General features: G+C 37.2%; 1 protein-coding gene, 7 long non-coding RNA genes and 2 gene segments (V, D, J or C); 4 read left to right on the top strand and 6 right to left on the bottom strand.

Moving 5' to 3' along the window:
• Positions 1–377: 377 nt before the first annotated feature.
• Positions 378–27,360, top strand: LOC127506491 (Ig lambda-3 chain C region-like). The segment is given in 3 exon segments: positions 378–437; positions 25,635–25,686; positions 26,906–27,360. Coding segments are annotated over 3 exon segments (429 nt in total).
• Positions 444–2,150, top strand: LOC127506079 (uncharacterized). Its single transcript, XR_007927881.1, has 2 exons — positions 444–809; positions 2,040–2,150. It is a non-coding gene; the product is annotated as an uncharacterized LOC127506079 (long non-coding RNA).
• LOC127506077 (Ig kappa chain V region 3547-like) lies at positions 2,802–7,223 on the bottom strand. The segment is given in 3 exon segments: positions 2,802–3,361; positions 6,868–6,964; positions 7,054–7,223. Coding segments are annotated over 3 exon segments (393 nt in total).
• On the bottom strand, positions 3,370–6,490 carry LOC127506082 (uncharacterized). The gene is made up of 3 exons (XR_007927886.1): positions 6,476–6,490; positions 3,563–6,128; positions 3,370–3,452 (listed from the first exon to the last, which is right to left on the bottom strand). It is a non-coding gene; the product is annotated as an uncharacterized LOC127506082 (long non-coding RNA).
• zgc:153659 (uncharacterized protein LOC751695 homolog) lies at positions 7,568–9,020 on the top strand. The gene is given in 3 exon segments (XM_051882212.1): positions 7,568–7,812; positions 8,070–8,654; positions 8,657–9,020. Coding segments are annotated over 2 exon segments (438 nt in total). The 5' UTR covers positions 7,568–7,812; positions 8,070–8,326; the 3' UTR covers positions 8,767–9,020.
• LOC127506094 (uncharacterized) lies at positions 10,280–15,684 on the bottom strand. Its single transcript, XR_007927902.1, has 2 exons — positions 14,808–15,684; positions 10,280–11,459 (listed from the first exon to the last, which is right to left on the bottom strand). It is a non-coding gene; the product is annotated as an uncharacterized LOC127506094 (long non-coding RNA).
• On the top strand, positions 11,611–13,468 carry LOC127506087 (uncharacterized). The gene is made up of 3 exons (XR_007927897.1): positions 11,611–11,996; positions 12,109–12,292; positions 13,240–13,468. It is a non-coding gene; the product is annotated as an uncharacterized LOC127506087 (long non-coding RNA).
• LOC127506101 (uncharacterized) lies at positions 16,931–17,716 on the bottom strand. The gene is made up of 2 exons (XR_007927910.1): positions 17,408–17,716; positions 16,931–17,303 (listed from the first exon to the last, which is right to left on the bottom strand). It is a non-coding gene; the product is annotated as an uncharacterized LOC127506101 (long non-coding RNA).
• LOC127506081 (uncharacterized) lies at positions 17,782–25,406 on the bottom strand. Of its 4 annotated transcripts, XR_007927884.1 has the most exons (4): positions 24,910–25,395; positions 23,712–24,820; positions 18,169–18,332; positions 17,782–18,079 (listed from the first exon to the last, which is right to left on the bottom strand). It is a non-coding gene; the product is annotated as an uncharacterized LOC127506081 (long non-coding RNA). The 4 variants fall into 4 exon arrangements; XR_007927885.1 differs by lacking the exon at positions 23,712–24,820 and having other exon boundaries at positions 18,169–19,607; positions 24,910–25,406; XR_007927882.1 differs by lacking the exons at positions 23,712–24,820; positions 24,910–25,395 and adding an exon at positions 19,697–19,934 and having other exon boundaries at positions 18,169–19,607.
• Positions 21,478–22,382, bottom strand: LOC127506090 (uncharacterized). The gene is made up of 2 exons (XR_007927899.1): positions 22,112–22,382; positions 21,478–22,001 (listed from the first exon to the last, which is right to left on the bottom strand). It is a non-coding gene; the product is annotated as an uncharacterized LOC127506090 (long non-coding RNA).
• Positions 27,361–27,562: the final 202 nt, after the last annotated feature.

Raw genomic sequence — 27,562 nt, 5'->3', positions numbered from 1 at the left:
AATGACAAGCTTTCACGTCTGTTACCTGGAATAAAAGCTGCCAGAATCCAGATGAAGCTGCTGAAGAGATTCATGGTGTTTGTTGGTTTTGTACCGTGGTAAACAGCAGTGTGTTATAAAGTGTTTGAGTCTGAACGCTATAAACACTCGGAGCGCTGAAGCATGAGCCGATGCAAAGTGACTCTCTGAGAAAAACCCTGCTGGAGTAAAACACACGTGAAAATGAGCACATGCAGATGAAACTGATCAGTTTTGAGGCTTTAAATGTGTTTTATTCTCATGATCCAACAGACGTGTGTTTTCACTTCTGTACAAGTTTATAAATCATTTCTGTTCATTCAGTCTCTGGTTCAGACTACAGGTTTCTGATGAATCAAATGACAGAGTATTTCTCTGTGAACTCCATGAGAGGTCAAAGGTCATTCCAGAGGTCACAGGTCAACAAAACTTGCTAAAAATGCTTTGAGAAATACACGATCATTTAGAAACTCACAATTAAGATGTGTGATGATCAGTACAGAGTCTTTCTGATTATATTATTTATTTAGATTTAATAGTTTTCATGCATCAAGAGACATTTAGAGATGATGAGGCTGTTTCTGTGAAAGTCACTTCAGTCCAATAATCATTATTTAATGTTGAGAAGATCTGCTGTTGAGTCTCATATCAGTGTGTGTGAGTGTCGTTCGTCTCTTTCTCTGCTGGAGTTTGTGTTCATTTGAGTGTGACGGAGGTTTTTGTACGACACTTTCACTAAAATGAAGCACTGTGGTGGACTTTCGGTGGAGGAACTGAACTGGTGATCAGAAGTAAGTATTCCTTAAATTATCTAAAAAAAAATGTATGATATTTTAATTAATTAGTTTTATTTTGTTTTTTGATTATTTCAGCAAGCATTTCTTAAAAAGATTCATATTCATTTATTAGAAAAATGTTATTTTTCATTTTACATGAATAATTTAACTTATTATTGGTCACATTTGATTGTATTTTAATGTATGGATGGCAGTATTTTATGATATATTCAATTATTTCTTGATGTATATAATTCTGTCTATAATTAATGGTAAATTTAACAATTAAGAGTTTTTAAAGTCATGACACCAAAGTTTAATAATACAGACAAAATAAATATAATTGTGTAAGCGTCATCATCAGACAAAGACAAATTTAGTTAATGAGCATTTTAAAAATCAGTCGTTTAAATTATTGAGTTTACTGATGATTATTGTTGTAAGTGTCTTAACAGAAAAAAATGTATAATTGAAACTGCTGAAAAGTATGATTGATTGTGAGTATCAAAAAATATATGAAGAATTTTAAAATATATATATAATTAATACTGAAATTATGGAAATTTGTTTTCCAAATCTTATGAAGAAATCACAGTATATTAATCATTTTTCATGTGGGCAATGTTTTAAAAAAATAGATTAAGATTAAAAAATTCTGTAACTTCTGAAAAAAATCATATGAATATATTTTTTCATTCATGTCATTATTTAAATTTTATAATTTCATATTGTTTTTAAATATAATTTTTAATTTTACATGAATAATTTAAAATCTTATTATTGCTAACATTTCGTTCATTTCATGTATTCACTGCAGTACTTTAAAATCTATTCAATTATTTCTTTATATATATACATAATTTTTTATGTAATTCTTGGTAAATTTAACAATTAAGAGTTTTTTGTCAAAATATTTTGACAAAATATTATTTTGTTGGGGTCATCAGACAAAAAGAAACTTAGTTGAAGAGCATTTTGAAAATTTGTCTTTTAAACTATTTAAAATATCAAATTTGAATCTGATGTTTATGATTGTGATCGTCTGTATAGCAGAATATTTTAATAATATTGAAATGATCATTTAAATTTGTTTTCTTATAACGACATCACAATATAATCATTAATTTACTTGGACAATGTTTTTCAAAATCATTCTGGGGATCATTTTAAAATTTAACTTATATTTGAAGTCAAATTATCATAATTTCTACAGTTGTTCATGTCTGTTTGTGTGTGTTTGTGCAGCTGGTCCCGCAGTGAAGCCCTCCGTGTCTCTGCTGCCGCCCTCTTCTCTGCAGATCTCTGGAGACTCAGCCGCACTGCTCTGCCTGCTCAGCTCTTACTCTCCACAGGGGGCGACGGTGAGCTGGACGCTGGACGGGTCAGAGGTCACCGAGGGGGTTCAGACCAGCGCAGAGAGCGAGCGGGACGGACGCTACAGCCGCAGCAGCGTCCTGAGCCTCAGCAAAGCACGCTGGGAAGGCGCGGATCGCTTCGTCTGCAGAGTAAGACATGACGGAGCTGATCAGGAGGCCTCGTTCCTCAAGAGCTCCGAGTGCTGATGTTTCTCCAGTCAAGACGAGCCGTATCTGAGCAGTCTTTCAATGTGCTGCCATTGCTGTTCATTCAATAAAGCTTCTGAACGCGTTACATTTGTGTCCGACTGCATCATTGATCAGTGTGTCGTTCATTCAAAGTCCTGCACTAAAGTTTCAGCTGCTTTTGATTGATTGTAATAGTTGAGAACAGCTGCATTTAGCAGTAAATGTCAAATGAAGCTCTTGGGGTTTGAACATGGTCACTGGAGACGGAGCTGCTCTATTCTGAGAGGATCACAATCACTAAACCTGCCAATGCAAATGTGATTTTCACCTCAAACTCACAGTTTCACTCTTTGATTGGTTCAGCGCTCTGAACTGGAACACTTTCACTTCTGCTCATGAGAAATGAGTTATGAGTAATACATTTATAAACAGCTTTAGATGAAGGAGCTGCTTGAGAAACATCTTTATGTTACTGATACACCATGACTTTAATGTTTAAAAACAACAACATATGGTGACATTATTGTTTGTTGATTTTATATGAATTTATACACTCTGGTTTCTCTGAATCTGAGCATATTAGAGTCAAACCCGTCTGTCACAGGACAGATCACAGTCTAATAGAGCTGATTTCACTCATAAGTCAGTTTTGAGCACATGTGTAGTTCCTGTGTTTGTCCTCTGTGTGTCAGTAGTGTGTGAAAGTGTGTGAGCAGCTGCAGTATCAGTTCAGTCACTGTGACTCTGACTGACGGAGGTTTTTGTACGACTTTTTATCACTGTGTGAACACATTTTTACTGTTGATGTAGTGGTAACTCTGACAGTAATAATGTCCAGCATCTTCAGTCTGGACTCCACTGATGGTCAGAGTGAAATCACTGTTAGATCCACTGCCACTGAATCTAGATGGAGTTCCTGACTGGAGGTAGCTTATTCCATAAATCAGGAGTTTAGGAGCTTCTCCAGGTTTCTGTAAGTACCAGCTAAGACACTGTTTGCCACTACAGCAACAGCCTGGATCTCTGCTAAATTTACAGGTCACAGTGACTGATTGTCCAGTTTGAGAGAGCAGCTCTGAGGGAGTTTGAGTCACTGTCACCTGACCAACAGATTCTGACAAGAGAGAAAGATTAGAAATTACAAACACTTTTACAACCATATATCTTCACAACACACATAAAAATAACAAGTAAATAATGTATGTAATCTTTACTGACACAAACCTCGACATAATACTGCCAGCGTCCAGATCAATATGGTGCTGAAAGTCATTTTTGTTGGTTGTAGGTTCAGTTCTAGTGAAAAACAGTTGTTGATCATGTTTGATGTTTGACAGAGTTATAAACACATGCAGAGCACTGAAGTGTGTGTCGCTCATGTAAAACACACTCTCTATGCAAACGCTTCAGGAGTGACAGGTTTAAGTTGGTTTAATGTGGTTTCATTGAGACTTCACAAAACATTTCATGAGTTCATATGTTAATATAATCCTCATAAAGCAGTATAATGAGCAAGAGCTCTGTTTAGTGTGAATGTCAGATCAACAGCACGACTGAGAATGTGATATGACTTTCATACAATAGTTCAGTAAACAAAAAGTTACTAATGAGTAATTTATTCTTTAGACTCAGTATTAAGAGAAGTTACTTTGTTTTCGGTCCAGTTGAAATGGTTCCAAACGAATATATTGCTGATCAACACATTCCTGAATAAATCAATGTTTGATTAGAGCGACACGATTCTAGATATATTGAGAATCACAATCTTCTTTTGTTTAAAATAGAAATTCTTCCACCATTCTGAACAGACAACTAAACAAAATAACATGCAATGTAGCCTACTAGAGGTTCTTACAAAATATGAATTTAAGACTTTGTATTATTTTGAATTATTTTTTTTTAAAAAAATGGTTTTGAATGAAATGATTCTCATAAATACTTCACTTGTTTCATTACTGGATGAATCAGCATTTTTGAACGAATCTCTTGAATGATTCAGTGACGAATGCATTTTTAACAGTCTCTTGTCTCCATCTACTGGTGTAACAATTTAATCGATACAATCGTTATTTGAAGCATCAAGTTACTTTCAAAAGTAACTTGTGATTTGCTCTATTTTAATCTCTACCGTTATATCTGAACTAGAGGTCTACAAAGAGGACCCGAGACCCGAGGACCCGGGACCCGACCCGGGACCCGTATGGATTTGGGTCTATATTTTAAATGGTCAGACGGGTCCGGGTCGGGTCCCAATGTATTACTTGGGTTCCCGGGTCTGTTTATCATTGTGTGTATACCCGAGCCGATCTGATTCGGAGATCACTTGGCCATGTTGGGAGTCAGTCAGCGTTTTTTTTGTAATTTGCAAAGTATGAGCCGGGAAATAAGGTGAAAAAAACACGAGCGACTCTAGCCATCAGAAGCAGAGCGGGCGGAGTTAAAGCAAGCGAACTGTGATCATCGAGTTTTCCTATTCCTATTGTGTGCAAACAAACTTCCAGTCTCAAAAACTGCTTGAAGCCTTGCACACTCGCATTTAAATATTTCAAATCATTAACAAAATCTGAGATGAACTATCACATGAATGTTTTCTATGACGCTCAAAATGCGTTTAAAAGCTTGTTTCAGGTTGCTCCAGCTAACGCGCATGTGCAGTCTCATGCGAGCGCACTTTCTTTCTCCTATTTTTATAATAATATTATGAATGAACCATCTTGTTATATCTAAAGTTTTGGTCAGACTCGGCTCAGAAAGCACAGAAATAATCACACATAAGTAATGCTAACGTCAGCGGCCATGTCACTGAACAAGCAATCGTTATTATAGTTCAAAAGGGCAAACAGTTGAAGTTATTTTATTATATGAGTTGACTCGAGATACAACAAAACGCAGAACTGCAAAGTCGCATTTGTCATCGTGACAGCAAGTGGACTTTTAAAGCTGGAATATTGAGTGGATTAAGCATTTCAATCGGCAAGAGAGGAATAACGGATGAACTTTCTTGGCAAGTGCATCACAGTCAGGTACAAGGGAGAAGGCTACTAACATTAGGTAAGACAAAACGTTTTATTTTCGCAACCTTTTTATTGACTTATTAATAGCAATTTGCTGTGGAATAGACCTATGTGCCGATCGGGTCCAGTCGGGTCTGTGTCTTCCCGGCCGGGTTCGGGTCCAGCTTTCAAATAATAGACGGGTCCGGGTAGTACATTTATGGCATTTCTCGGTTTTGCACGGGTCCGGGTCCAACTTTCAAAATAATAGTCGGGCCCGGGTCGGTTCCGTGTAGCACATTTACGGGTCTCTTCAGGTTCGGGTATGAATTTTTGGACCCGTGAAGACCTCTAATCTGAACTATAAACTTTGATCTCAGTCCTTCTGTGAGGATTTGAATATTTGTAAAACAGAAATATTTTGTAAAAAACAGTGATGGTGATCTGTCCTCTACACTCTGAATCACAATAAGAAGAAAATCATCAATTGTCATCAGCTGCGCTGAATGGATCTGTCCTTATGTTTTTGAAGTTTGGTTAAGGAAAAACATAAATTAAAATGATTGTGACAGTTGTGAAGGGAGAGGAGAATTCATACATACATAAGTTTTTTTTTTCTTTCACAAGAAAGTCCTTTGCATCCTTCATTTGTCTGAATCTCCAGGTTCTCTGTTAATTATGATAATTGAGCTGCGTATGAGTGACAGAAGCATCATGTCAAACTCTGTATTGGCAGAGGTCAGAGGTCATCTCAGAGGTCACAGGTTAAGTTGAAGATGTGACAGTGCTTGAAGGCTCTGAAAACACAATTTTACACCATAAATTAACATTTAGTAATTCCTTAGTTTATAGATATTTCTGTACCTTTATTGCTTCATGATTGGATTTTTTCACTCTTGAATATTATGAAAATGAAAGTGTTATTGATAATAAGCGGTAAGTAGGACAAACTGAAATCACTCAGATCTCAGTCATGTAACTGATCTATAAAAGCACAAAATCTCACAAACAGAACAATTTCAAAGTATAAGAGAAGAAAAGACACAAATAATAATAAGAATAAAACAATATAAGTGAGTCTGATAGAGCCATTGATGGACTTTTTGTCTAGTTGTTTCTCTCGACTAATACTTTGACTTCTGACCTCTGTGATTATTCAGAGAAACAGCTTAATTTAGATGATTTTATTTCAGATGTTTGTGTGATGATGTTGTTTCAGATCCTCCTTTGAGCAGCTGCAGTATCAGTTCAGTCACTGTGACTCTGACTGACGGAGGTTTTTGTACGACTCTTTATCACTGTGTGAACACATTTTTACTGTTGATATAGTGGTAACTCTGACAGTAATAATGTCCAGCATCTTCAGTCTGGACTCCACTGATGGTCAGAGTGAAATCACTGTTAGATCCACTGCCACTGAATCTAGATGGAGTTCCTGACTGGAGGGTGCTTGCATAATAAATCAGGAGTTTAGGAGCTTCTCCAGGTTTGTGTAAGTACCAGGCTAAAAAATGTCCATAAGAACTTTGATAATACACATTACTGCTGGTTTTACAGTTGATGTTCACAGTTTGTCCTGGTTGAGCTGCTGTCATTGAGGGACTCTGAGTGACGGTGATCTGTCCTCTACACTCTGAAACACACAACAAGAAGAAAATCAACTCAAAACTTTGACAATATACTTGAAGAAATGAATTGATCTCAAGCTTGTGCTCCACAAACCTTGAGCAAACGCTGTGAGAGTCCAGATGAAGATGATGATGAAGGTCATGTTGATGAAGATTGTTGTGTGTGTCAGTGATGAAGTGTTAAACTCACAGCACTATAAACACTCTCAGAGCACTGAAGCATCTGATCAATATGCAAACACACTCCAGATCATTTACCTGAAGACAGTCACTCATTAACAGACACAAAATACAATCAATTAAAGTGAAAACATCTAGTAAAAATCAGTCTTTTTCATGTCATTCAATCTTCTAATAGCCAAAGTGTTCAAATTTTATCATTCAATTAAATTCTGAATACATCTACAAGATCAACTTCAGTATATTAATCTGAATATCTGCTGTGAGACTCTGAGAATATTTTTTACTGTAGTTGGATTGAAACGTCACTGTTAATCCCCAAATTCGACACCAAATCCATGTGTGTTCCTGCAGTTTCTGAACAGACATGAGGATCATCACACACGAGTCTCTGTCAATCACTGAATCAACTGAGTTTGATTGTGAGTCGCGTCACACATGATAGAAACATCTTCACTTTTATGAATTCAGTTAGTAATTCAGTAATGATGATCTTCATAAAGCAGGTGAAGTCAGTGAATTTCTGCAGTGAGTTGATGTGATTGTTGTGAGACTCAGTTCATCTGTGTGAAGTTCAGTTATTGAAGCGTTCAGGAGGTTTTTGTTCAGTTGCTCTATTAGTTTGTTTCACTCTGGTTCACTTTCGGCAGCGGCACCAAACTGAATGTTGGCAGTAAGTAAATCATCAAATGATCATTTTAAAATTAAATTTATTTATTACGACTTTCCTAGCCTAAAAAATAAAGTTTATTTTAATAATATTTTTCTCACAATTGCTTTTTTTTTACTCTTTGGGGGAAATGGCCTTGAATGCGTCTTTCTCAGCAGATTCTTGTTTGTAACTGATGCTCAATGACAGCTGATGCTTTAATGCAGTGAAATTATTGCTTACAATGTCCCTCATCTGACACGTGAATGTTTGTTTCTCAGCTGAGCATCTCAGACTGAATAGAAATATTGTCTTCCTGCTGGATGACTCTGATGGCACTAGGAATGGGTTCCCTGCAATGAAAAAGTTTGTTGAAAGAATTGTAGAGTCTGGAAGTAGACGAGAACAGAGATCGTGTTTCTCTGGTCCAGTTCAGCAGAGATGTAGAGGTCCAATTCTATCTAAACTCACATGCAACAAAGGAAGACATTCTTAATGCTGTTAGTCGAATGACACACAAAGGAGGGAGACCCTCAATATGGGGGCAGCTCTCCAGTACATCAGAGACGAAGAATTTACTCCCTCCAGCGGCAGCAGACAGATGATCGGTGCGTCACAGATACTGATTCTGCTCAGCGGAGGAAGGTCATTTGACAGTGTTGATGCAGCAGCGTCCTCACTGAAAGAGCTGGGAGTCTTGACCTTCGCAATAGGATCGAGAGGCTCTGATTTCTCTGTGCTTCTCTCAGCCGTCACTCCTCCTAAAGTGAGCGTCCCGCCGCCCTCCAGTGCAGAGATCTCCTCTCTGAACACAGCGACACTGGTGTGTGTGGCCAACAAGGGCTTCCCGTCAGACTGGAGCCTGAGCTGAAGGTGGACGGGAGCAGCAGGTCTCAGGAGAGCAGCGCTGGGCTCCTGGAGAAGGACGGTCTGTACAGCTGGAGCAGCAGCAGGAGTGGATGGAGAGCGTCTCAGTGAGACACTGTGAGGACACACGGAGCGGCCAGCCTGTGTGAGGAGACGGCAGTGTTCAGAGGAGATCTGCTGCTCTTCTCACTCATGTCTCACATGGAGACCAACAGTGTGTTTCTCTGCAGCACATGAGGGACTCATTCATTCTCCACATCAGCTTCAGTCGCTTCATCTGCATCTGCTCTGCTTTCTGCCTTTCATGCAAGACTAGATGTGTGATTTTATTAAAATTCAGTCAATAAATAAAATACATAAAATAACATTATGTCTTAGTGTCCTTCTATATGTCATTTTTGTTTCAGGTCTTTCATTGGATCAGGGCTTTAGCTCATATTTCATAAATAAACTTCACTCAGTGGAGCATGAAAACACCTGCAGATACATGATGAAACAAGAACATGCGGACAAATTATGAACCTCACCGATACAGTGTTAGAAAAATAGAAGATAAAGAATGTAAGATTAAAGAATTTAGCATGTAAAAAAATGAAATGAAAGCTTTATGTTTAATTTAATATCCATGAAAATCTTCACAGTTGAGTGTGTGTGAAAGTGTGTGAGCAGCTGCAGTATCAGTTCAGTCACTGTGACTCTGACTGACGGAGGTTTTTGTACGACTCTTTATCACTGTGTGAACACATAGTCACCCGCACAATAACGACCACTTGTTCTGCAGTGGTAACTCTGACAGTAACCGCTTCGAACCGAACCGTTCCGAACCGCTGATTCGATACGCTGATTCATAACGCTCCGAATCTTCCTGAAGCAGTGTTTTGAAATCGGCCATCACTAAATAAATTGTTATTTTGTTTTTTTTGGCGCACCAAAAATATTCTCGTCGCTTTATAATATTAATATTGAACCACTGTACTCACATGAACTGATTTAAATATGTTTTTAGTACATTAATGGATCTTTAGAGAGGAAATGTCATTGCTGGCTATGGAGGCCTCACCGAGCCATCGGATTTCATCAAAAATATCTTAATTTGCGTTCCGAAGATGAACGAAGGTATTACGGGTGTGGAACGGCATGAGGGTGAGTAATAAATGACATTATTTTCATTTCAACACAGCAACAGCTTCTGATTCAGACAGTTTTATTTCGCTCTCATTAAAAGCATAAAAAAAAGCTTCCAACAAATGCACACTGCAAATTACTATTACATGCAGCACACCTGAACTTTGACACCACAAAAACAAACACTTTAGACCCATGAACGCCTCTCTCATCTACTGCGCGATCTAACAGTTTGACATGTCTGTCATTTGAAAGAATCACGTGGTGTCCTGAATAATTAAGAGACGGTGTCTTCTCATAGGATAAGAAAACTCAGTCTCATTAATAATTATGAGACACCGACGCATCATCGAAGTGGTTATAGTGCACCGCCAAGTCACGACCTGTGACGTGGACACGGTGTAGATTTTAAACATGGAAGACGAAAATAGCGGAAAAAATCTCAAAATTATATAGAAGTGGAACCTGCAAATTAACTTTTTTTTGTTGTTGCTTGGTCAAAAAAAAAAAAAAAAAAAAAAAAAGAAAGGAAAAAAAAAGAAAGAGAAAAAAAGAACATAATATAGGGCCATTTGTGAGTCCAGTGTGATAAGGTTTTTGTGTGGTCCCATTATTAGCAGCCATTTGAGACCCAAGTGGGCCCATATATTAAACATCTAAATGGGCCACTATGGACCCATCATGAGGGTGACATACACAGGGCCCATGTGTAGCTGTGACAAGTGACAGCTCATCAAAAACCCACATGGGACCCACAATGACATGTTGGCTGGGATTGGACTGATTGTGTTTGCCCATGTCTGACCCATTTGTGTTGCCCATTTGGGGCCCATGCACTCATTTCCCATTAGGACCCGCATATGGAGCCCATCTGTTTTTGTCCATGTGGGACCTACTTGACCCAAGTGGCCCCCATTTTAGGACCTTGACCACTTGGTACCCATGTAGCCCAAGCTTAGACCATGTGGGACCCACATATATATGTTGGCCAGGTATTGTGTCCATTTAAATAACCTCATTACAGGTTTAGTTCCTAAAATCATTTCCTTTCTCAGCTTGTCACTGAGCAAGAAAAATCACAATTCACTTCACTTATATACTCTTGTTTTTGATGATGATGCTGATGGAGGTGGACATTATCACATTTTTATTTTATTTATTTGTGCTGGACTGTGGACACTCATAAGTCAGTTTTGAGCACATGTGTAGTTCCTGTGTTTGTCCTCTGTGTGTCAGTAGTGTGTGAAAGTGTGTGAGCAGCTGCAGTATCAGTTCAGTCACTGTGACTCTGACTGACGGAGGTTTTTGTACGACTCTTTATCACTGTGTGAATGCTACATCACTCCTACAAGTACCATCATACTCTCTTGTGCAATGGTAACTCATACAGTAATAATGTCCAGCATCTTCAGTCTGGACTCCACTGATGGTCAGAGTGAAATCACTGTTAGATCCACTGCCACTGAATCTAGATGGAGTTCCTGACTGGAGGGTGTTTGCAAAATAAATCAGGAGTTTAGGAGCTTCTCCAGGTTTTTGTAAGTACCAGCTGAGAGCGTATATTGACCAAGAAGCACTGAACACATCTCTGCTGGATTTACAGTTGATGTTCACAGTTTGTCCTGGTTGAGCTGCTGTCATTGAGGGACTCTGAGTGACGGTGATCTGTCCTCTACACTCTGAAACACACAACAAGAAGAAAATCAACTCAAAACTTTGACAATATACTTGAAGAAATGAATTGATATCAAACTTGTGCTCCACAAACCTTGAGCAAACGCTGTGAGAGTCCAGATGAAGATGATGATGAAGGTCATGTTGATGAAGATTGTTGTGTGTGTCAGTGATGAAGTGTTAAACTCACAGCACTATAAACACTCTCAGAGCACTGAAGCATCTGATCAATATGCAAACACACTCCAGATCATTTACCTGAAGACAGCAGAAACACTGTTTTGTCATTTAGTATCTTTGCTAATAAATTTCTATTGATCATTTTCAGAAACAGACACTCATGATTTACTTCATGTTATTTTGGGTGGATCTTCTCCCTCTAAACACTGTTTTAATGATCAGTTTCATTCAGACTTTGATGCTGAGAGCATTTAATACCTGTGCTGCAGATTTGATATCATCATGATACTTTATAACAGGTCAAAGGTCATCCAATAGGGAATGACCATCTAAATATTGCTGAAGATTTCATTATAAAGCAGGTAATTAGAATTAGCAGAGTTTAAATCATGCTTGTTTGTGATTGTGATGAATGAATTTTCATGCAATAACAAGTATTTCTTTAAAAGATGAATATTTAGTGTCTCTTTTCAGCTCAATCATGTTGATGTTGAGAAGATCTGCTGTTGAGTCTCATATCAGTGTGTGTGAGTGTCGTTCGTCTCTTTCTCTGCTGGAGTTTGTGTTCATTTGAGTGTGACGGAGGTTTTTGTACGACGCTTTCACTAGAATGAAGCACTGTGGTGGACTTTCGGTGGAGGAACTAAACTGACCATCAGTAAGTCTCTAAAATTCTCTAAAAATGCTCAAAATGATTTATTTTTAGGCTATAAGCAAGCATTTGACAACATAAATGTAAAATTAAAAATATGTTAAAGTGAAAAAAATATCTATTAATTGCTAAATGTCATGGTAAATGTAGTTGTTTCATTATTTTTTTTAAATTTGTCTGCTATTTTACAAATACATTTTATATTCAGTGATATTTCATTATGTTTATCTTTTTCCATTTCAGTTCATATTTCATAATTGTTTTTAAATACTGTTTTTCGTGTGTTACATGAGTAACTTCTGATATTATTATTTGCTAACATTCATTTTCTTTCTTAAATATTGCAGTATTTTCTGACATATTCAATTATTTCTGAATATACATAATTTTGTCCATTATTCTTGGTAAATTAAGGCTGATTAAGTTTTATTGTAATTTAAGTTTCATAACATGAACAAAATAATTATAGTTTTGTATGCTTTGTCATCAGACAAAAGAAAAAGTTCATAATTTGAACCTAAATTTGCTGATATTTATGATTGTGTCTTAAGAATATTTATTAAAAAAAAATAATGAAATGATCATTTAAGATTTTTCTCACTATAAATATTTAATTGTGAAAAATGCTTTTAAAATCAGTTTGAGGTTAAACTGTATTTTACTCAGAAAAGATCAAATACTATAAGAATTGCTGTATATCATGTCTGCTTTAGAGAACTGATTTACATTGAGAAATACATGATACATTTAGTAGTGAATATTGATTTCACTGAGAATATTTTCAAATGTAATTCAAGATGTTTTTGGTTTATGAATGAAAGCAGTGATGTGGAGTTACTGTAAAGATGAAATGCTTGTGATTTTTTATGTCTGTTCCAGTGAAGATTGTAGCTGCAGATGTAAATATTTGATAAACTGTGCGCTGAAGACTGTGTTTGTGTGTGTTTGTGCAGCTGGTCCCGCAGTGAAGCCCTCCGTGTCTCTGCTGCCGCCCTCTTCTCTGCAGATCTCTGGAGACTCAGCTGCACTGCTCTGCCTGCTCAGCTCTTACTCTCCACAGGGGGCGACGGTGAGCTGGACGCTGGACGGGTCAGAGGTCACCGAGGGGGTTCAGACCAGCGCAGAGAGCGAGCGGGACGGACGCTACAGCCGCAGCAGCGTCCTGAGCCTCAGCAAAGCACGCTGGGAAGGCGCGGATCGCTTCGTCTGCAGAGTAAGACATGACGGAGCTGATCACGAGGCCTCGTTCCTCAAGAGCTCCGAGTGCTGATGTTTCTCCAGTAGAGACGAGCCGTATCTGAGCGTCCGGCAGGATTCACGGCAGTCACGTGATTTACAGCTCAATACTGAAGCAGTCTTTCAATGTGCTGCCATTGCTGTTCATTCAATAAAGCTTCTGAACGCGTTACATTTGTGTCCGACTGCATCATTGATCAGTGTGTCGTTCATTCAAAGTCCTGCACTAAAGTTTCAGCTGCTTTTGATTGATTGTAATAGTTGAGAACAGCTGCATTTAGCAGTAAATGTCAAATGAAGCTCTTGGGGTTTGAACATGGTCACTGGAGACGGAGCTGTTCTATTCTGAGAGGATCACAATCACTAAACCTGCCAATGCAAATGTGATTTTCACCTCAAACTCACAGTTTCACTCTTTGATTGGTTCAACGCTCTGAACTGGAACACTTTCACTTCTGCTCATGAGAAATGAGTTATGAGTAATACATTTATAAACAGCTTTAGATGAAGGAGCTGCTTGATAAACATCTTTATGTTACTGATACACCATGACTTTAGTGTAGTTTAATGTACAAAAACAAAACAACATATGGCACCATTATTGTTAGTTTGATTTCATATCAATTTACACACTCTGTTTTCTCAGATTCTGAGCATATTTGAGCAAAACCCATCTGTCACAGGACAGATCACAGTCTAATAGAGCTGATTTCGGTCATAAGTCAGTTTTGAGCACATGTGTAGTTCCTGTGTTTGTCCTCTGTGTGTCAGTAGTGTGTGAAAGTGTGTGAGCAGCTGCAGTATCAGTTCAGTCACTGTGACTCTGACTGACGGAGGTTTTTGTACGACTCTTTATCACTGTGTGAACACCCAGTTACTGTTGATGTAGTGTGCACTCTGACAGTAATAATGTCCAGCATCTTCAGTCTGGACTCCACTGATGGTCAGAGTGAAATCACTGTTAGATCCACTGCCACTGAATCTAGATGGAGTTCCTGACTGACGGCTGCTTGATGCATAAATCAGGAGTTTAGGAGCTTCTCCTGGTTTCTGTAAGTACCAGGACAAAACATAATAGCTCCAATCTCTATTGTAATGCACATCTCTGCTGGTTTTACAGTTGATGTTCACAGTTTGTCCTGGTTGAGCTGCTGTCATTGAGGGACTCTGAGTGACGGTGATCTGTCCTCTACACTCTGAAACACACAACAAGAAGAAAATCAACTCAAAACTTTGACAATATACTTGAAGAAATGAATTCATCTCAAACTTGTGCTCCACAAACCTTGAGCAAACGCTGTGAGAGTCCAGATGAAGATGATGATGAAGGTCATGTCGATGAAGATTGTTGTGTGTGTCAGTGATGAAGTGTTAAACTCACAGCACTATAAACACTCTCAGAGCACTGAAGCATCTGATCAATATGCAAATGAACTCATTCTGTATTTAAATGAGGCTCTAAATGAAGGTTCAGGAGGAGCTCGTTCATCTCATCCTGTCAATCACAACATCAAATATGTATCATGTAATCATGACATACCAGTAAGTGTAAACTTTAAAAATGTAGCATAAAATTTAGAACAATTCAAACCACATGTGAAAAAAACAGTGAAAATTAAATGTTGATGAAACTTATCATCATCTAAGCAAAATCACATGAGCAAAAGTGCTTTAGTGATCATCAGCTCGACTGTAATTCGGCTGCAGGTACGAGACCGCAGGTGATCACAGCTGTACTGATGACAGAAACCCTTCAACAGTTTCATTCATGTAATCTTGCACTACATCACTGTGCCACTAGAGGGCGGTGTGAACAGACAGACACACCACTGATGAACAGGAAATTTATTCGATGGGGCTCCAGTGTGTATTTAAACAGTTAAACACTATATATTATAGCACTATAAGTAATTGCGCCACCCAAAGTGACAAACAGGTACTGTAGTCCTGGCCTAAAGTCATTGGTTGAGCCAAAGGATACATACAGGTTGCCTAATATAGTGCCCTACAGATTGGATGTAACAGGTTATATGTCCAATGTAAGACAAACTCTTGGTCTTTAGACAGCTTTAATGCACATGTACATCCTCTAGCATAATAGGATTAACTTGTAGCTTGAATTGTTATTGGGATCTTTACAGCTTTTAATCGTGTAGTAAACGATACAGTTATACAATGGCCATGTGTCTTTTAAAATAAAATATGAGTCTTTAAGAATCTCTTCATGGAAGTATTATTCTAATATGTCTAATATGTATTATAATATGTATATTAAAATAGACAAATAATATTGTCTCTTTCCTTCAACTGGACGGCAATACATTCAGTCACATCTGGCAACTTGACAAATGTTTTCAATAGTATAAAATGAATATTATTATAAAAATGAATGATCTGTAAGTATTTTGGAGATTATAGTTTTTTTTTGCGAACTAATTATATTAGTTTAGCTTTATTAAACTTTATGAAACTATAATGAATTTAGGCCTATATGCATTATTTTATACTACAAGTCAATCTATTGAACCATTTACAGACTTTCAAAAAGAGATCTGAAAGGATTTGTTGTCCTGTGGCTCCCTCTGGTGGACAGCATTAGTATTGTGGCCTTCATCTCTGAATCCCATTCATATAAATGACTGATTTTTAAAAAAAAAAGTTCCTGAAACTCATCATGTTTACTCAGAAAGTCTTGTTGTCCATGTATATGAAGCTCTGTGAATTTTGGATTCAAACATTCAAACTGATGGAAACTGATAGAAAAAATAGATTTCTTATCCTGTGGTTCCCTCTAGTGGACAACATTAGTACAACATATTGTAGTTCGTCGGCCATTTTGAGTTGATAAAAACTTTTTTCGATCTCCTAAACCACTTGACTGATTCACACGAAATTTTGCATGTCATCTATAGACACTAATGACAAAAGTTATCAAAAGGATTTTAATTAGTCAAACCGTTTAGAAGATAGTTCATTTAGCCATGCTCAATACACTTATAAAACTATATCTTCTCAACAATCTGATGAATCCAAATTCTGTCGATAACTTGTTTGATGTCTTCAGGGTATCTAGATGATACATAGAAAAATTTGGGGTTAAATAGACAAATGGTCTAGGATGACACCTTCAGTGTTTGGACCTCTAATAATAATAGTCGTCTGAAAGCTCTAAAATTATGTTATTGACTTAAAATCTTCTCATCTGCTGCAGCCTCATATTTGTGAATGAACTTATTCAGTGTTTCTAGCACAAATCACTGTGACTCTGACTGACGGAGGTTTTTCACTCTTTATCACTGAACCAGGATAGAGGTTGATGATCCCAACTCTGATAGACGTCAGGACTGGTTTTACACGACATGGTAAATGTGTTTCCTAGATGAACAGATTTCACTGCAGGCGTCTGAGTCGCTTCATCAACTGATTTATTATTATTTTATAATGTTTCCTGAGATGCACTTATAATGTTAATATGATTTTTACATCAAATAATTGTCAAAATTTAGAAATAAATGTCTATTTCCTCCCTGATTTTAGTGCTCTGATTGTTTCATATGGAAACTTCTCGAATACTATCACTACATTTTTACTATTACAGCTGTCTAAATTAACGAATGGTGAAAAGTGTTGATTATTGCCTTATATTTAGATCTATTCCATCACAGGGAAGGTTGCAGTGATGAGAAACTGAGCAGATGACAGACAGTCTGTTGATGGAGTGAATGCAGTGATCTCGTCATTGAAACAACATTTCTGCACTCAAGAAATGCTTTCACCATAACTAACAATGAAAACACGATGTAAATACAGTAAGAGATTCATTGTGTAGTGTAAGAGCGTCACTGATTATAACAGGAGTTTCAGGAAGTGTCCAGATAAACTCACGCTGTGTGATCGACAGCTTCAGTTCCTCAGCTCTTTACTGTATAACTAAGATTAGGAAGAAAAAATAATAAAAGTACATGATCAAAAATATCAATGACTTTAAAATATTGAGAGAGTGGAAATGAGGATAAATAAACCATAAATGATCTAAAAATGATGATAACATCAAAAGATTTTCTAATTATCTTAAGAAATACTGATGAAGCTCAACAAAGCTGATATTAAGATCATATTTGTGTTTCTGCACTGTTGAGTGTGTGTGAAAGTGTGTGAGCAGCTGCAGTATCAGTTCAGTCACTGTGACTCTGACTGACGGAGGTTTTTGTACGACTCTTTATCACTGTGTGAACACCCTGTTACTGTTGATGTAGTGGAAACTCTGACAGTAATAATGTCCAGCATCTTCAGTCTGGACTCCACTGATGGTCAGAGTGAAATCACTGTTAGATCCACTGCCACTGAATCTAGATGGAGTTCCTGACTGGAGGCAGTTGGCCCAATAAATCAGGAGTTTAGGAGCTTCTCCAGGTTTCTGTAAGTACCAAGATAAATGATCATAACTACTCCATCTGTACACATCTCTGCTGGTTTTACAGTTGATGTTCACAGTTTGTCCTGGTTGAGCTGCTGTCATTGAGGGACTCTGAGTGACGGTGATCTGTCCTCTACACTCTGAAACACACAACAAGAAGAAAATCAACTCAAAACTTTGACAATATACTTGAAGAAATGAATTGATATCAAACTTGTGCTCCACAAACCTTGAGCAAACGCTGTGAGAGTCCAGATGAAGATGATGATGAAGGTCATGTTGATGAAGATTGTTGTGTGTGTCAGTGATGAAGTGTTAAACTCACAGCACTATAAACACTCTCAGAGCACTGAAGCATCTGATCAATATGCAAACACACTCCAGATCATTTACCTGAAGACAGTCACTCATTAACAGACACAAAATACAGTTACTGAAGTGAACATCTAGTAAATCATCAGTCTTTTTCATAAAATTGCATCATTCAATTCTGAAAACATCTACAAGATCAACTTTATTATATTAATCTGAATATCTGCTGTGAGACTCTGAGAATATTTTTTACTGTAGTTGGATTGAAACGTCACTGTTAATCCCCAAATTTATACCAAATCCATGTGTGTTCCTGCAGTTTCTGAACAGACATGAGGATCATCACACACGAGTCTCTGTCAATCACTGAATCAACTGAGTTTGATTGTGAGTCGCGTCACACATGATAGAAACATCTTCACTTTTATGAATCTTCATAAAATAAACGTAAAATATATGGTGACATGTTTTTGATGGTGGACAACAGCTGTTGGGTAATCTGGTCTTTAATTTTAAAATTAATTTTTATATCATTGTTAATTCTTCATAGATATTTATATCAATTATATTCATTATGATCTGCTCTGAAATTGAGGAATATCTTTATATGATGCTGATAATATCTGCTTTATGAGGGATGAACTTAATAAATCAATAGACTTATTAAACTGATCAAGCATAACATGTTTATGATGATGATGATGATTCAGTTTAGAAAGAAGAATAAGGATAAATCATAAATGCAGAAAATCAAAAAATGTGGTGAAGAATGGAAAAATATCAACTGAAGTGAAGATCAAAAGTGACTGAATTTCTACATAAAGGATGTAATAGGATAACAGGAGACATATGACTTCTAAAAAATCACAATCAAAAAGTTTAAAAACTGATTCAGCTCAACAAAAGTGATGTTCAGTAAGTTCATATTGAGTTGTTTCTGCACTATTGAGTGTGTGTGAAAGTGTGTGAGCAGCTGCAGTATCAGTTCAGTCACTGTGACTCTGACTGACGGAGGTTTTTGTACGACTCTTTATCACTGTGTGAACATCCAGCCATTGATCCAGTGGCTACCAAGACAGTAATAATGTCCAGCATCTTCAGTCTGGACTCCACTGATAGTCAGAGTGAAATCATTGTTAGATCCACTGCCACTGAATCTAGATGGAGTTGCAGCGTAGTAGCGATTTTTTACATGACGAATCAGGATATTAGGAGCTTCTCCAGGCTTCTGTAAGTACCAGAATAAATGATCTCCATTAAGCACATCTGTGGTTTTACAGTTGATGTTCACAGTTTGTCCTGGTTGAGCTGCTGTCATTGAGGGACTCTGAGTGACGGTGATCTGTCCTCTACACTCTGAAACACACAACAAGAAGAAAATCAACTCAAAACTTTGACAATATACTTGAAGAAATGAATTCATCTCAAACTTGTGCTCCACAAACCTTGAGCAAACGCTGTGAGAGTCCAGATGAAGATGATGATGAAGGTCATGTTGATGAAGATTGTTGTGTGTGTCAGTGATGAAGTGTTAAACTCACAGCACTATAAACACTCTCAGAGCACTGAAGCATCTGATCAATATGCAAATGAACTCATTCTGTATTTAAATGAGGCTCTAAATGAAGGTTCAGGAGGAGCTCGTTCATCTCATCCTGTCAATCACAACATCAAATAAGTGTGAACTTTAAAAATGTAGCATAAAATTTAGAACAATTCAAACCACATGTGAAAAAAACACTGTGTTAAAATTAAATGTAGACAAAACTTATCATCATTTAAGCAAAATCACATGAGCAAAAGTGCTTTAGTGATCATCAGCTCGACTGTAATTCGGCTGCAGGTACGAGACCGCAGGTGATCACAGCTGTACTGATGACAGAAACCCTTCAACAGTTTTATTCATGTCATCTTGCACTACATCACTGTGCCACTAGAGGGCGGTGTGAACAGACAGACACACCACTGATAAACAGGAAGTTTATTCGATGGGGCTCCAGTGTGTATTTAAACGGTTATACACTATATATTATAGCACTATATGTAATTGCGCCACCCAAAGTCACAAACAGGTACTGTAGTCCTGGCCTAAAGTCATTGGTTGAGCCAAAGGATACATACAGATTGCCTAATATAGTGCCCAACAAATTGGAAGTAACAGGTTATATGGTCAATGTAAGACAAACATTTGGTCTTTAGACAGCTTTAATGCACATGTACATCCTCTAGCATAATAGGATTAACTTGCAGCTTGAATTGTTATTGGGATCTTTACAGCTTTTAATCGTGTAGTAGACGATACAGCAATGGCCATGTGTCTTTTCAAATAAAATATGAGTCTTTAAGTATCTCTTTATGGAAGTATTATTCTATGTACTATATTAAAATAGACAGATAATATTGTCTCTTTCCTTCAGTTGAACGGCAATACATTCAGTCACGTCTGGAAACTTGACAAATATGTTTTCAATAGTATAAAATGAATATTAATATAAAAATGAATGATCTGTAAGTATTTTACAGATTACAGTTTTTTTTTTTTTTTGCAAAGTAATTATATTGGGCTTAATTAAACTTTATGAAACTATAATGAATTTAGGCCTATATGCATTTTTTATACTACAGGTCAATCTGTTGAATCATTTACAGACTTTCAAAAAGAGATCTGAGAGGATTTGTTGTCCTGTGGCTCCCTCTGTCCTTCATCATAAGCTGGGACGCCACTCTCTCGTGAACGTGCGTATGACAGCTAGCGGAAGCTAGAGATTACAGTTTATAAAGTTTTAAATATGGATGTTTTTCTTACACAAACGCATCGCTTCGCTTCAGAAGGCCTTTATTAACCCCCCGGAGTCGTGTGGACTTCTTTTATAACGGATGGGTGCATTTTTTCTGTCTTTAGAATTTGACCCACCATCTACTCCCATTATAAAGCATGGATTAGCCTGGACATTATTTAATATAACTCCGACTGTATTCATCTGAAAGAAGAATGTCATATACACCTAGGATGGCTTGAGGGTGAGTAAATCATGGGGTAATTTTCATTTTTGGGTGAACTATCACTTTAAAATAGCAGTCTAATATAAAACTCTTACTGTCTGCAGTAAAAATGACATGTTAGGATGAGATACTCAAATCAAATAACCATGGAGAATTATGAAAATTAACATCTATTATTTATAAAAGGCGGCAACTGAAATCACTCAGATCTCAAATGTGTGACTGATCTATAAGAGCACAAAATCTCTTTCTGACCTCTATAATTATTAAGAGTGGCAGATTAATTTAGATGATTTTATTTCAGATGTTTGTGTGACGATGTTGTTTCAGATCCTCCTTTGAGCAGCTGCAGTATCAGTTCAGTCACTGTGACTCTGACTGACGGAGGTTTTTGTACGACTCTTTATCACTGTGTGAACACATCTTTACTGTTGATGTAGTGGTCACTCATACAGTAATAATGTCCAGCATCTTCATTCTGGACTCCTCTGATGGTCAGAGTGAAATCTCTCCCAGATGATCTACTGCCACTGAATCTAGATGGAATCCCCGACCGCTGACTAATTGCTCCATAAATCAGGAGTTTAGGAGCTTCTCCAGGTTTTTTTAAGTACCAGCTAAGAAAATGGTGTCCATTGTGACAGCAGTTCACATCACTGTTAAATTTACAGGTCACAGTGACCGATTGTCCAGTTTGAGAGAGCAGCTCTGAGGGAGTTTGAGTCACTGTCACCTGACCAACAGATTCTGACAAGAGAGAAAGATTAGAAATCACAAACACTTTTACAACCATATATCTTCACAACACACATAAAAATAACAAGTAAATAATGTATGTAATCTTGACTGACACAAACCTCGACATAATACTGCCAGCGTCCAGATCAATATGGTGCTGAAAGTCATTTTTGTTGGTTGTAGGTTCAGTTCTAGTGAAAAACAGTTGTTGATCATGTTTGACAGTTATAAACACATGCAGAGCACTGAAGTGTGTGTCGCTCATGTAAAACACACTCTCTATGCAAACGCTTCAGTAGATTGTGAACAAGTTTAAGGAAACACAAAGACTTCAGTAAAAATTACTTTATATCAATAAAGGTTTTTTTCCCCCAAAAGAATCGCAGTTGAATAACCTCCCTTCCCAGAGGAGGAAAGAATATATATATATATATATATACCTTCCTTCCCAGAGGAGAAATGTTTTGGGGTCTGCTTGTGTTTCACTGCATGAATGACCGCCCAGAGCAGTTCCCTTTCGCTTTATCATCACGGGAGTAACGCTCAGAGACGGACAAACTCACATTCCATTCCATTCCAACGGAAAACACTTCAGTGTCCTCTGCCCGAGCCGAAGAAGCGCCGAGACACGCTTCAGTCCCGGTAAAAGGACATCGCGATCCGGAGAGAGAGTGAGAGAGCAATAAGAATGAACCCGTCTCTCGCTCCTCAGCCAGATCGCCACGCGAGCCCCACGATCACATTATGGGTGCTACCCCTCGCCCTGTTACAACGCAAGGGCAGAATGCTCTTCCCCAAACAAACAAAACAATACTGGTGTGTGTCCGACTCGGAGATGGAACGCGAACACGGAGACACACACCGTTTGCTTTGTTCAGCCATGACTTTCTCTTAAATATAATATATGTTTGTTCACTTCACTTGTCAGACAGAGTTGAAAAAGGAACAAGGGGAGAGAAAGTTCTGCGCACTGCCTGTCAAATTTAACTCCTAACAAAGTAATGAAGGAAGGAAAGAGTTTGAGCAGAGCTGCTTCACACACACTTCACAGTATGGTCTCTGAAGACAAAAGACCTTCCAATGCACCTGTGGCACATCTAATTATAGCCTCGCTTACGACGCATTCCAATGACGTCACGCAAGGCTATAAATATTTCATTGACCTTGTTTTACAAATATTCACAGCTGGTCACGACTAAAGACGTTCCCATAGCGCTGTATTAAGCGCAGCTTGTGGCCTTTGAAAGGGAACGTGAACAAGCAAACAGCTGAATTTGTTGAGATTTTGTGAAAATGTTTTGATTTACATGATCAAAAGAAAACTTTCTCTTTATATTTGTAGGATTATGAGTGTCTGTTGTTGAGTGTGTGTGATGGTGTTTGAGCAGAAAAATCAAATTCAAAGCTGTTTCCTCTCAATTGTGTCACAGTCACTTACAGCAGAGCAGAAATGAGAAATATTACAATTAAAAACAACTTCATGTGATTTTCCCTTATAATAACACTGGTGTGTGTGGCCAACAAGGGCTTCCCGTCAGACTGGAGCCTGAGCTGAAGGTGGACGGGAGCAGCAGGTCTCAGGAGAGCAGCGCCGGGCTCCTGGAGAAGGACGGTCTGTACAGCTGGAGCAGCATTCAATCATTCAATTTCTGAATACATCTACAAGATCAACTACATTAATCTGAATATCTGCTGTGAGACTCTGAGGATATTTTTTACTGTAGTTGGATTGAAACGTCACTGTTAATCCCCAAATTTACACCAAATCCATGTGTGTTCCTACAGTTTCTGAACAGACATGAGGATCATCACACACGAGTCTCTGTCAATCACTGAATCAACTGAGTTTGATTGTGAGTCGCGTCACACATGATAGAAACATCTTCACTTTTATGAATCTTTATAAAATAAATGTAAAAATATATGGTGACATGTTTTTGATGGTGGACAACAGCTGTTGGGTAATCTGGTCTTTAATTTTAAAATTAAATTTTATATCATTGTTAATTCTTCCATACATAGATATTTATATCAATTATATTCATTATGATCTGCTCTGAAATTGAGGAATGTGTTTATATGATGCTGATAATATCTGCTTTATGAGGGATGAACTTAATAAATCAATAGACTTATTAAACTGATCAAGCAGAACATGTTTATGATGATGATGATGATTCAGTTTAGAAAGAAGAATAAGGATAAATCATAAATGCAGAAAATCAAAAAATGTGGTGAAGAATGTAAAAATATCCACTGAAGTGAAGATCAAAAGTGACTGAATTTCTACATAAAGGATGTAATAGGATAACAGGAGACATATGACTTCTAAAAAATCACAATCAAAAAGTTTAAAAACTGATTCAGCTCAACAAAAGTGATGTTCAATAAGATCATATTGAGTCGTTTCTGCACTATTGAGTTTGTGTGAAAGTGTGTGAGCAGCTGCAGTATCAGTTCAGTCACTGTGACTCTGACTGACGGAGGTTTTTGTACGACTCTTTATCACTGTGTGAACACATAGCCATTGATCCAGTGGCTACCAAGACAGTAATAATGTCCAGCATCTTCAGTCTGGACTCCACTGATAGTCAGAGTGAAATCATTGTTAGATCCACTGCCACTGAATCTAGATGGAGTTGCAGCGTAGTGGCGATATTTTACATGACGAATCAGGATATTAGGAGCTTCTCCAGGCTTCTGTAAGTACCAGAATAAATGATCTCCATTAAGCACATCTGTGGTTTTACAGTTGATGTTCACAGTTTGTCCTGGTTGAGCTGCTGTCATTGAGGGACTCTGAGTGACGGTGATCTGTCCTCTACACTCTGAAACACACAACAAGAAGAAAATCAGCTCAAAACTTTGACAATATACTTGAAGAAATGAATTGATCTCAAACTTGTGCTCCACAAACCTTGAGCAAACGCTGTGAGAGTCCAGATGAAGATGATGATGAAGGTCATGTTGATGAAGATTGTTGTGTGTGTCAGTGATGAAGTGTTAAACTCACAGCACTATAAACACTCTCAGAGCACTGAAGCATCTGATCAATATGCAAACACACTCCAGATCATTTACCTGAAGACAGCAGAAACACTGTTTTGTCATTTAGTATCTTTGCTAATAAATTTCTATTGATCATTTTCAGAAACAGACACTCCTGATTTACTTCATGTTATTTTGGGTGGATTTTCTCCCTCTAAACACTGTTTTAATGATCAGTTTCATTCAGACTTTGATGCTGAGAGCATTTAATACCTGTGCTGCAGATTTGATATCATCATGATACTGTAGAACAGGTCAAAGGTCATCCAATAGAGAATGACCATCTAAATCTTGCTAAAGATTTCATTATAAAGCAGGTAAATAGAATTAGCAGAGTTAAAATCACACATTTGTAAATGTGATCAATGCATTTTAGGACTGACTATGAAACAAATGATTTCATCCTTCATGCAATAAAAAGTATTTCTGTAAAAGAAATCATTTAGTGTCTCTTTTCAGCTCAATCATGTTAATGTTGAGAAGATCTGCTGTTGAGTCTCATATCAGTGTGTGTGAGTGTCGTTCGTCTCTTTCTCTGCTGGAGTTTGTGTTCATTTGAGTGTGACGGAGGTTTTTGTACGACGCTTTCACTAGAATGAAGCACTGTGGTACACTTTCGGTGGAGGAACTGAACTGGTGATCAGAAGTAAGTATTCCTTATATTATCTAAAAAAAATGTATGATATTTTAATTAATTAGTTTTATTTTGTTTTTTGATTATTTCAGCAAACATTTGTTAAAAAGATTCATATTCATTGATTAGAAAAATGTTATTTTTCATTTTACATGAATAATTTAACTTATTATTGGTCACATTTGATTGTATTTTAATGTATGGATGGCAGTATTTTATGATATATTCAATTATTTCTTGATATATATAATTCTGTCTATAATTAATGGTAAATTTAACAATTAAGAGTTTTTAAAGTCATGACACCAAAGTTTAATAATACAGACAAAATAAATATAATTGTGTAAGCGTCATCATCAGACAAAGACAAATTTAGTTAATGAGCATTTTAAAAATCAGTCGTTTAAATTATTAAGTTGACTGATGATTATTGTTGTAAGTGTCTTAACAGAATTTAAAAAATGTATAATTGAAACTGCTGAAAATTATGATTGATTGTGAATATCAAAAAATATATGAAGAATTTTAATATATATATATATATATATATAATTAATACTGAAATTATGTAAATTTGTTTTCCAAATCTTATGAAGAAATCACAGTATATTAATCATTTTTCATGTGGACAATGTTTTAAAAAAATAGATTGAGATTAAAAAATTCTGTAACTTCTGAAAAAATCATATGAATATATTTTTTCATTCATGTCATTATTTAAATTTTATAATTTCATATTGTTTAATTTTTAATTTTACATGAATAATTTAAAATCTCATTATTGCTAACATGTCGTTCATTTCATGTATTCACTGCAGTACTTTAAAATCTATTCAATTATTTCTTGATATATACATAATTTGTTATGTAATTCTTGGTAAATTTAACAATTAAGAGTTTTTTGTCAAAATATTATTTTGTTGGGGTCATCAGACAAAAAGAAACTTAGTTGAAGAGCATTTTGAAAATTTGTCTTTTAAACTATTTAAAATATCAAATTTGAATCTGATGTTTATGATTGTGATCATCTGTATAGCAGAATATTGTAATAATATTGAAATGATCATTTAAATTTGTTTTCTTATGACAACATCACAATATAATCATTAATTTACTTGGACAATGTTTTTCAAAATCATTCTGGGGATCATTTTAAAATTTAACTTATATTTGAAGTCAAATTATCATAATTTCTACAGTTGTTCATGTCTGTTTGTGTGTGTTTGTGCAGCTGGTCCCGCAGTGAAGCCCTCCGTGTCTCTGCTGCCGCCCTCTTCTCTGCAGATCTCTGGAGACTCAGCCGCACTGCTCTGCCTGCTCAGCTCTTACTCTCCACAGGGGGCGACGGTGAGCTGGACGCTGGACGGGTCAGAGGTCACCGAGGGGGTTCAGACCAGCGCAGAGAGCGAGCGGGACGGACGCTACAGCCGCAGCAGCGTCCTGAGCCTCAGCAAAGCACGCTGGGAAGGCGCGGATCGCTTCATCTGCAGAGTAAGACATGACGGAGCTGATCACGAGGCCTCGTTCCTCAAGAGCTCCGAGTGCTGATGTTTCTCCAGTCGAGACGAGCCGTATCTGAGCGTCCGGCAGGATTCACGGCAGTCACGTGATTTACAGCTCAATACTGAAGCAGTCTTTCAATGTGCTGCCATTGCTGTTCATTCAATAAAGCTTCTGAACGCGTTACATTTGTGTCCGACTGCATCATTGATCAGTGTGTCGTTCATTCAAAGTCCTGCACTAAAGTTTCAGCTGCTTTTGATTGATTGTAATAGTTGAGAACAGCTGCATTTAGCAGTAAATGTCAAATGAAGCTCTTGGGGTTTGAACATGGTCACTGGAGACGGAGCTGCTCTATTCTGAGAGGATCACAATCACTAAACCTGCC

The sequence above is a fragment of the Ctenopharyngodon idella genome, chromosome 23 (genome assembly GCF_019924925.1).
Source record: "Ctenopharyngodon idella isolate HZGC_01 chromosome 23, HZGC01, whole genome shotgun sequence".
Lineage (NCBI taxonomy): Eukaryota > Metazoa > Chordata > Actinopteri > Cypriniformes > Xenocyprididae > Ctenopharyngodon > Ctenopharyngodon idella.
Note: the sequence above shows the minus strand (reverse complement) of the source record. Positions and strands in the feature narration are given on the sequence as shown.